General features: G+C 63.2%; 1 protein-coding gene and 1 long non-coding RNA gene across 3 annotated transcripts; both read left to right on the top strand.

Annotated features, from left to right (window-relative positions):
• The first annotated feature begins 211 nt into the window (after nt 1-211).
• On the top strand, nt 212-2788 carry LOC121101695. Its single transcript, XR_005833669.1, has 3 exons — nt 212-534; nt 1020-1432; nt 2084-2788. It is a non-coding gene; the product is annotated as an uncharacterized LOC121101695 (long non-coding RNA).
• A 2526-nt stretch (nt 2789-5314) lies between these two features.
• LY6E (lymphocyte antigen 6 family member E) lies at nt 5315-8860 on the top strand. Of its 2 annotated transcripts, XM_040625823.1 has the most exons (5): nt 5344-5474; nt 6237-6349; nt 7319-7437; nt 7800-7919; nt 8002-8860. In XM_040625823.1, exons 3-5 carry the CDS (start codon nt 7386-7388, stop codon nt 8220-8222), a joined length of 393 nt encoding a protein of 130 aa, XP_040481757.1. In that variant the 5' UTR covers nt 5344-5474; nt 6237-6349; nt 7319-7385; the 3' UTR covers nt 8223-8860. The 2 variants fall into 2 exon arrangements, with proteins under 2 accessions (XP_040481756.1, XP_040481757.1); XM_040625822.1 differs by lacking the exon at nt 6237-6349 and having other exon boundaries at nt 5315-5474.
• The last annotated feature ends 1324 nt before the right edge of the window (nt 8861-10184 follow it).

Consider the following 10184-nt stretch of genomic DNA (forward strand, 5'->3'; position numbering starts at 1 on the left):
CCCCCTCCTGCAGTCCTCCCTCCCCCCTGCACCCCTCCCTCCTGCACCCCTCCCTCCTGCAGACCAACACCCCCTGCAGTGCCATCCTTGTAAACATCACACCTTTTTTTTTTAGCTTCTAAATTCTAAGTGTGGCTTTCTGTCCCACAACAACAGCTCTCAAGCTGTATTTCCATTCAAATGTATTCGGCTGATTATTCACTGAGCATTGAATACTTGCCAGGCAGTATTCCGTGTCAAGGAGAAGGGCCAGTTAGGACCAGGGCAGGAGCAGAGGGATCTCTCTGAATGGGTACTCAAGCAGAGAAGCGGGGGTGCAGCCCAAGGAGGTCTGGAGTGGACTTCCTGTTCCAGGGTTGGGAACAGCTGTGCAAAGGGCCTGAGGTGGGAGCCCACGTGACATGGTGAGCCAGCCTGCAGCTGCAGCAGGTGCTCGAAATCACAGGAGCACTTTGGTTCTCTGGGAGCAGAACGGCCAGCCTGAGGGGAGCATGCCGAGGTCCCACCTGGAGACGTGGAGCTGCGCCCAGAGAGGTAAGGCGGGGGTACAGAGCCCCACAGCGTGGCCTCTTGGGCTACTCTCCTTGCACACTGAGCCCACACTGCCAGACGAGGCCTTGCCTCCTCCCAGCTAGAGCCTCAGAGTGGCTGGCTCCAGGCTCCCTGCCCCAAGAGACAGGGCAGCAGGAAAGGAGGGCTAGGGTCAGCACACTGCCCCACAGGACCCCTAAGCAGAGACCTGCAGTAGAGTCTCCCAGCCACGGGGGAGGGGGCAGCTCCAGGTGGGAGGGCGAGGAGCCACGGAGACTCTGCTGCTGGGGCCCAAGGAGGCCAAGAGCACTTGCCAGCAGCTCGTGAGCGCCACCCACAGGCAGACGCTGTTAGGTGGCATGGTGAGAAAGCAGAATGCCAGGCAAGGGCCATTGCCCTACCTGCACCCCGCGGCCCCCTCTCCAGCCTCAGCACCCTGTGCCAGCTTCCTGTGAGCTCAGGTGCCTGAGGGGGCTTCCTATTATTAGCTCCTCCAGGCCATGGATCCCCTTTCTGAAGGCGGTGAGGGCAGCAGGCACCCATCTCTCCCCGTTCCGGACCAGCCTGACCATGCACACACCTGGGTCCAGACCCTGGACAGGACTGGTAGGCATCCAGTGGCACATGTGCCCCCCAAACTCAAAGGACTGGCAACCCAAACTCCAGCCGTCTCTGCCAGGAGAAATTTCCCCAGGAAGCATGAGTAGGGGGAGAGCTGCCAGAGTAAAGGTCAGCATACACCCTGGGGGAGGGGCACCCCCCTCAGCCTCCGACAGCTGCGCTCCCCTCTCCTGCTCCCCCACCAGGCTGGGAAGCGCTGCCACCCCAGGGCGGCGACCAAGAGCAAACGCTTCCCTCGGGCTCAGCGGGGGGCTGCAGGAACTGTGCTGGAGAGAGACATGTGAGTGACTGGCAGGTGGGTCATTGTGCAGACGCCACCTGGTCTCCGTCCTGCCGCTGTACTCCCTGCCTCACTTGGTCCTTATTCGCAGCCCTTTTGCTGGGGGGGGGGGGCTCATACAGTGCCCATGTAGGGGGACATTTCACCAAGGCTGCACCCTCCTCCATCTACCCAGGGACCTTCCTCAGGACAGGGTCTGCCCAAGAAGTGGTGAGGCAAACTGGAGCAGGGAAAGAAAAAACATTCTGGGCCGGCGGGCGGGGGGTGGGGGGGGCATGACCCAGGCAATCAGCTGGTAGTTTGTAAAACCCAAGGAATCTGGCAAGCCCAAGGGGAGCAGAAGCAGAGGCGGGGTGTCTGCAGACACAAGTAGACCCTCCACCAGGTGGACACGTACCCGGCCGTCCCAGGAGGTGTCCAGGACACGCGAAGGAGGTTCCCAGAGTTCAGGGTTGAAGGAGGGAGCATGAGAGGGTCCACCATGGGCGGGTGGCCCGATACAGGAGGCCCTCTGGCATGGCTTTGGTCCCAGGGAACACAGGTGGCTGGTAACTCCTGGATATGCCGAGCCCCTGGACGCGGGGCCTCCTTCAGGAGGAACGGGTCCGAGGGCACGGCCGTCTAAGGCAGCCACAACATCCGCCCTCTCAGACTCGCCCGACCGGACCTGCCCGAAATCCTTTCTGCACCATGAAACACCTCACAGAAAGGAACTCAAGATCCCGTCGTTCTTCTAAGAATCCGTGGCGGGAAACCCTCACCAGAAGCTACATCTACGAAGATGCGGGTTGGAGGACCGCTCGTGTTAGCGGGAGGCGCACGGAGGGGCTAGCCTCCCCGCCGCAGTTTCCAGAAGCACCCCACAGATTATGTCGTCAAGCATTGCACAAACTCCCGGCTTGGCCGTAAATGTTCACATACATTTTCAAAGGACATTTGCGTCTCATGCCTGCTCTGTGGCAGTGGCCTTGGGGACATGTTGTGAGCTGGTTGTTCAAAATCACAAGAGCCCTCCGAGTCACAGGGTCCTGTCTTGAATGGGCCAGAGCCCACTTACGCTTTCTCCCACAAATACTTGCCGAGCGCCCACCACGGGCCAGAGGTGGTCTGGGTGCTGGGCACTGTCCCTGCGGGCTGACCTGCTGGACGGATCCACGAGCAAGGAGCCCGAACCCAAACAGACGGACGCTGCCAAGAGACAATGTATGCCTCTCACGGGGACCAAAGCTCATCCAAATCCCTTCTGGGCACGTGAGCTGATGAGGGAACGGAAGGCAAGCTGAGGACAAAGCAGAAGCTGACACCCTGCAAACACCGCCCCCCCCCATGGGATGTATGTGACATCCCTCAGGCACTCCTGGCTGCCCTAAAGGACAAAGAAACAGTCCTTACTACCTACAGCCCATTGACAAGTCCTTGAAACAGGCATGGTGACATTCCTCTAGGAACTCAGCTGCCTCCATGTTAATACTTTGCTAAGGGCAAAAGGCAGTCCTAGCCTGACCCCCTCCCCTCCACCAAGATCCTGTAAGTCTACTTTAACGTATAAAAACTCCTTTGGAAACTTCCTTTATCTCTAACCCCCCAAGATACGTGTTGGCAGTCAGCCCCCAAGCATACGGCCCACCGATACACATCTGAAGGGTCTCATGACTCAGGTTTTATTAGAGGGTAATAAATGACCTTTTCCCAACAGTAGCTAGCCCCCTCAAGGTCCTGGAAACCATGCTTCCAAAATTCCTTAGAGACTTAGGCTATCCCTAACCCCCTCCCAACTTGAGGGTATAGAATGGGCCACTCCTCACAATCCCGGGGCAGCAGCTCTTTCTGCCCACGGGTCCTGTCCCCCTGCTTTAATAAACCACCATTCTGCACCAAAGACGTCTCAAGAATTCTTTCTCGGTTGTCAGCTCCGGACTCCACCCCACTGAACCTCACCTGAACCTCATCAGAGCAAGGGGCTCCACGTGCCAAAGGAGATTCACTCTCCCCCCTTCCAGGCTAAGCCCAAAGCTTAGACGAAGATACCAGCAAGACGCTGCCTGGGGAAAGGCTGAGGACGCCCCACGCAGACACCCACCCTGCCCTCCAGAGGTAAGATCCAGAAGGGGTAACCAAGGGCTATGGCCAACGGCACGTTCCCGGGGACAGCAGGGCCGTCACCGCCAGAAGTGTAGAGCCCCACAGATATCACCTCTCCTTGGCTGTGGACCTCTTGGGACATGCGCAGAGCCCCACCTTCAGCCTCCAAGGACAGAGTCCCCGAAGCCTTCCCAGGTTGATCCATCCCACAACATCAGGGTGTTAGAGAACCACGCAATGTCCGACCCTGATCCCCAAACTGCGAAGACACACACACGCTTATGTGCACACTCATACACACCACCACACACTCACTCACTCCCCGCACACTCACATGGTGCCTCACGTACCCCTAGACCTTTCCCATGGGACTGGTCCACTGGGGGGGGGGGCTCTTCCCATGCAGCTCCCTCCTAGCCACACTGCCGTTCTGCCTCAGCTCCCTCCCCCTTGTCTGCCCTCCCCAGCTGTCCTAGTTCGGAAGCCTCTTCCCCTGGGGCCCCCTCACCGCAGGCGCCACCAGAAAGGCTGAGAGAAAAGGTCAGGCTCCACGGCTCCTCACAGGAAGCACACACGAAACTGTGAAGTGTATTTCCAAAACACGCAGGGGGCTGAGACTCGGGTGCTCCAGTCCCCACAGGAAGAGGAGGAAGCAGCAAAGGAGACGGGGAGGAAGGGCCCAGCGGCTGGGCCAGCCGGCCAACCCATCATCTCCAGCTCCCATCATCTCCAGCTCCCGCTAGGCTGCAATTGGTCTCCCATCCTGGCCAATGAGAAGCAGGATGCAGGGGCGTGGAGTCCTGCCAGGCCACCCTGGCCCGCCAGAGCCCGGCCTCCCTGCCCAGAGTGGATGGTGCAGGTCCAGCCAGGAAACACCTATTGAGAGACAGAACGCAGGAAAGGCTTTGCTGTTAGGTTGAGGATGCTGGCTTTATCCTAATGAGCCTCTAGGTTCTGCGCTGGGAGGGTCACATCAGGCTGGCTTTGTGAAAGGATCCCCTAGCTCCCCGGTGAGCTGGCGACCTGGGAGTATCTTGGCTGAGTGTCTTGGTCCAAGTGGGGGCAGCCACAGAAGAGGCAGCCCCTGCGCCCAGAGCAAAAAGGGATCCAGAACCAGCAAAGATGGGTGGCCCGCTGGGGGTCCCCGTGGCCCACAACCAATGCCCCCTGCGACCTCTCTCCCCCACCCGCAGGAGGCGAGGCCAGGAGCCTAGGACCCCAGGGAGGCCGGGGCAGAGGGGGCGGCGTGCTAGATGCAAGGTCCCCGCCTCCCCCCCTCCCCAAGCCGGCCCGGCCCCGGTGTCTGAAACGCTCCCACCGCGCTCGGCAGAAGGGACGCGAGCCCTTCCCGAGCGCTGCCGGCTACCGGTGGGCCCCCGTCACCGCCCCCACACGCTTGCCACGCGTCGCCGGGCTGCCCCGAGATGACACGCGCCCCGCGTGGGGACAAGAAGGACCGGCCGCACGGGCCAGCGACACCTCCCTGGGGCTGGGCTCCGGGCCCGGCGTGGGGGCCTACCAGCCCCGCCCGGGTCTGGGAACTCGGCCTCTGTCCCCGCCCCCAGGTACGCCGACCCCGCCCCCCGCGCCAGCCCGCGGGAGCCCCGACTCCGCCCCTGCGCCCCGCGTCTGCGGGAGCCCCAACTCTGCGCCTCCCGCCCCTGGGCCCCCAGCTCGCCCCTGCTCCCCCCGCCCCCAGGAACGCCGACTCCGCCCCGCCCGCCCCTGCACCCCCTCCCCAGCTCCCCCCGCCCGCGGGGACGCCGACTCCGCCCTGCCCGCCCCTGCGCCCCGAGGCCGCCCCTGCGCCCCAGCTCGCCCTTGCTCCCCCCGCCCGCGGGAGCGCCGACTCCGCCTGCCGTCCCCCGCGCGCCGCGGCTGCCGGGAGTCCGGGGCTGTGGTGCGCTTGGGCGCCAGGCTTGCGTAGCTCGGAGAGGCCGTGGACCTGCGTCTGCCCCGCGTGAGTCGGCGGGGCCCGGACCGGGGAGGGGGAGCGGGGACGACCCCCTTGGCGCCGGGCATGGCGGGGGTGGGGGGGAGCAGAGTGCCGGAGGACACGAGGGAGGGTCTGGAGGAGTCTGGGAGTCGGGGCTTACGGGAGGGCCCGGCGCCTGGGTGCTGAGCCTCCACTCCCATCCCCCAGCCCTCCCAGCCCTTCCGAGTGTTTCCCAAGATCGGGGCTGGAGCGGGCGCAGACGAACGCCAGGCGCCCTCCCTGGCTGGGTGATCCAGAACCGCGCAGGCATGGGGCCCATTCCCGACTCTAGGCTCCCCTTCACCTCTCCCGTGGGGACTGGCGAGGGGCAGCCTTCCTGACTTGAGAAGAGAGCTGGGGTCTCGGGGGGCCGGCAGGATGGGAAGAATTAAGTGCCCTCCCTGCTGGACCACCCTGGGGACTGGAGCCTACCCGGGGAAGGGGGAGAAAGCTTCTTGTTTGCCAAAGATTATGCAAGCGTATGAGATGCCTAGGAGCCTGCACCCCCAACGCCCCCCACTCCCTCCACCCTGCTGAGCCACCTGGCTCCTTCCCATCTTCCGGCGCAAGGACTAGCTCCTACCTCTCTAGGGGCCCCCAGTCACTGGATGCCTGGCTTTGTCGGGACTCAGACCCCTGAGCCTGGGGGAGGAGTGCGCAGTCTGGGTCCCAGATGGCACTGTCCCCAGGACCACTTTTCCCCTCAGGGCTCCCTTTGCTGACCCTGCATATGTCCATCCACTCTAGCCAGTGCCTCGACCCAGCCTAGTGGGTCCTGTTTGGTTGGGTGCCTAGCAGGGGACCGTGGGGACGCCGGCTGTGACTGGTGGCTGTGCATTCCAGAGCTTCCTTGAGAACAGGTCAGAGCTTCTCCAGGCCCAGATCTCACTTTATGGAAGAGGAAACTGAGGCTCCTTTCTCCCTAAACTATGTGGGTCCAGAGCTGGGCTCGGCACTGTCCTTGGGCACCTGCAGCTGCTGCCCTCCCACCCCCCACCCCAAGATCTTAGCCCAGGCCCAGAACTGGGCAGGGGAAGCCTGTTCTCTCCCTGGCATTCCTCTTCCCAGTGCCTGGGCCCTGGCTCCCCAGGCCCAGAATGCCCTTCCCCCACCATGGCTGTCCCCCCTGAAGGCACCAGACTGCTCCTCCCACACCATGCCTCCTGCAGAACAGACCAGAACCCCCGCTGCTCCCCTCGGTGTGCTTTCTCCACCCACTGCCACTGTCTCTGCCCAGGAGAGGGTCCTAGTGTAGGGCACGAGGCAGCCCCCGTAGATTCACACCTACTGCTGAGACTCGCTGAACCTCTTTTTCAGGCACGAAATGGGGGAATAGCAGATATTTATAGGCTCGTTGTCGTCAGCATTGAATAACATACAGAATGGGAAATACCCCCTCGTCTCCACAGCACAGAAGCTGCTGGGCTGGGTGCTCAGAACCCAGCCCAGACCCCGAGTCCTCATGTCAGGAATGGAGCTGGCTCATGGAAAGTTCTGGATGCAGGCCAGCTAATATTCCTGGGCACCGTCCCCCCACCCCCAGGACCACCAGCAGGGGCTTTCCTTTCTGTGCGATCCTGAGATCTTTCATGAGCTCCCTCGCGTGGCCCCCAGCAGCAAGCACACAGGCTGGGGGAGGGGTCTCCGCAAGAAGGAGTGTGCACCGAGCGAGGGCTAGGTCGGGAATGGAGCAGGAAGACCCTCTGTGTGCTGGCTGTGTTGCTGCCAGAGGGCAGCCCCCCCCGCCATCTAGCAAATGGGAGCAGCGTGGCTCTGGCCCCTCCTCCCAGTGGGCAGCCTGGTCCCCCACCGCGTTGTTCTCTAAACAGGACCAATAGGACCGACCAGTGTCTTTGGCTTTGTGAGACCCCAGACAGGACACCCGTCTCCTCCAGAATGAAGGTCTTCCTGCCGGTGCTGCTGGCAGCCCTGTTGGGTGTGGAGCAAGGTGAGGTGCCCCTGGGGCCCTGGCCTTCGGGCGAGCTGTGTTCTCTCCCGGTCCCTCCTGCTGCCTTCTCTCCCAAGCGGTGCCCAGGGGCCTTCAGACCTGTTCCCACCTGACCTGCTCTGGACGGCCGAACGGTCCTGTCCGCAGCAAACCAGGGCCTCGGTTCTGCTCCGGACACGCTCACCACTGTGCATTTGGACGTCCCTGGAGCTCCCCCTCCAGGGCCAGGGTCTGGAGTGTGATAACCGCTCGGTGACTGGGAAGTGGTTGGGTGTTGGCTCGGGACTGCAAGGGGACATGGCTGGAAGGCGTCCCAGGGCCCGAGACAGACGTCCCCTGCGGCGTGTCCCCTTCTCCTGCAGCCCACTCCCTGGTGTGCTTCTCGTGCACGAATCAGAACAGCAACTTCTACTGCCTGAAGCCGACTGTCTGCTCGGACTCCGACAACTACTGCGTGACCGTATCCGCCTCCGCCGGCATCGGTGAGCGCCGGCGGCCGCCTCTGCCCCCTGCCCGGGCCTCTGCCCCCTGCCCCTGCCCTCACGGCCTTGTTTTCCCGTGCAGGGAAACTGGTGGACTTCGGCCATACCCTGAACAAGGGCTGCTCCCCGATCTGCCCCAGCCCCAGCGTGAACCTCGGCGTGGCGTCCATCGGCACGTACTGCTGCCAGAGCTTCCTGTGCAACGTCAGCACTGCCGGCCGGGGGCTGCGCGCCAGCGCCGCCCTGCTGGGCCTCGGGCTCCTGCTCAGCCTGCTGTCGGCCCTGCCGCGGCTCGGGCCCTGACCCCCCAGCTCAGGAAGGAAGGCCCGGCCCCTCCCAGACCCCGACACGACGTGGAAGCCTCTTCCTCTGACCCCTCACCCTGCTCGAGCCCACGGTCAGGCCTGCCCCCTGCACCCCCACCCCCCTAAGAGGCGCCAGCTGCCCTCCCTTCTCAGGCGGTAATGTAACCTTCCTCAGGGAACCTGGGAAGGGCTGAGGGCTGAGGGCCGGAGGCTGAGGGTCCCGGACTCGGATCTGAGTCCTGGGGACACACTGGGAGGGGCACGTGCGCCCGCGGCCCTGCTCCGTCTGTCCCCAGGTGGGGTGGGAGATGTGCTTTGTGCCATGGCGTCCGAGGAGGACCAGCGTGCTGTTTCACGGGGGGGCAGAAGCACAGCTGTGTGGCCGGGTGGGGGGGGGGGTCAGGAGCCCGACGTTAGCAGCGGCTGAGCACCCCGAGCCCCAGCCACAAAGCTGTTTCTCTCTGGCTTGTCTGCGTCCCACGTTCACGCACTGTAAGGGGGCCTTTTGGAAGACGGAGTTCCGGTGCGTCTGGGTTTAGGCCGCTGGACCCAGGAATCAGCCCCCACCCCCTCTCTCCACCCCCACGTTGGAGTCTGCCTGCTGCTTTGGTGCCTCAAATAAACACATGTTCTCGACCCTTCGTGCTCTGGGTGTGGCTGCCCATGGCGGCGTGTCTGGGTGTCCCTCTCCCAGCAGGGGCCTAACATGGGGGGACCTCCTGTGGTACAGCCCCACCTTGAGGCCCACAGCGGGGAGAGGGGTGCCCCCGAGTCCACAGCTCGCTGCCCTCGAGGCCTAGAAGGGAACCTCCACCCCTGTCCTCCACTTCTTCCCGGGCCAGGCCAGGCCACGTGGGAATGTCCTCCTCGGGCAGGGCAGGACAGGGTGAGGGGCAGTCTGCTGTGGAGGAAGGCAGCGCCCTGCAGAGGGCTGGATGGGTTCGGACAGGGGAGAAGGCGGGGAGCCTGCAGGAGGGTGCACACGGACACCCCCGCCCAGTCCCTGGGACTTGAGGGTGGGCTGCCGGGGGCCCCTCGGGTCCAGGAGGGCGCAGGAAAACCTGGCTGGGCTGGCAGGGGCCTGGTGAGCGAGACACCTGCGCCCGCTTCCACTCTGCAAGCCACATTGTGTCAGTGGTGACCAGGGAAGCCATCAGCAGGGTCCGCTGCTGCTGGGGAAGGCCCTGTTCGCAGCCCAGGGCTGCTTTGATCTGGGCTGGGGGGCGGCGAGAAAATACGGAGCCGGGAAGGAGGGCGTGGAGTCCGGCACTCTGCCGAGGCGGCCCTCCTCAGGGCGCTCCCGGAAGGTGGGACAGATCAGCGTCCACTCGATGCCAGCAGGCCAGGTCTGAGGATGCAGAGGGGGCCCGAAAGACCAGCCGAGACGGTCGGTGGCTTCGTGCTGGCTAGAAGTTAGACGGGAGCCAGGAGGGAATGAGAGCGGAGTTTACTGACGAGCGCAAGGGAGAGTATAGCAGATGGGGCGTCTGGGAGACTCCCCGGCACTTGGGGCTAGGGGTTCCTATTGGAAAGGGGTCCGGGCTACTGCTCCTTCAGGAATCCAGGGCAGAGTCCCATCGAAGGCGAGCGTCAGGTGAACAACGGGTGTTAGTCTGTGATTCACTGTGGCTGGGAGTGTTGATGCCTGCGTCGTCCCAGGTTTGTTGGAAGCTCCTGGAACGTGTTTGGGATCCCATTCTTTGAGGTGTTACCAAGTGTTTGGGGCCTAGGAGGAACTCAGAATGATGAATTGTCTTGCCTCCCCCTTGGAGCGAAAAACAAGCTTCGGTTTACGCAAAGGCAAGGGGAATTACAGGGCATGAATCACTGTGACCAAGCAGAGAAACAGGACGGAGCCTTTGCAAAATGCAGCCCCTCCCGCCTCCCTGCCTCACACATGCCCGATCACCCAGGTTGTCCTGGGCCGGCCAGACCACAGAACACGGTCCAGCAGGGTGGG

This window comes from Ursus maritimus, unplaced genomic scaffold, assembly GCF_017311325.1.
Source record: "Ursus maritimus isolate PB19 unplaced genomic scaffold, ASM1731132v1 scaffold_9, whole genome shotgun sequence".
Taxonomy (NCBI): Eukaryota; Metazoa; Chordata; class Mammalia; order Carnivora; family Ursidae; genus Ursus; species Ursus maritimus.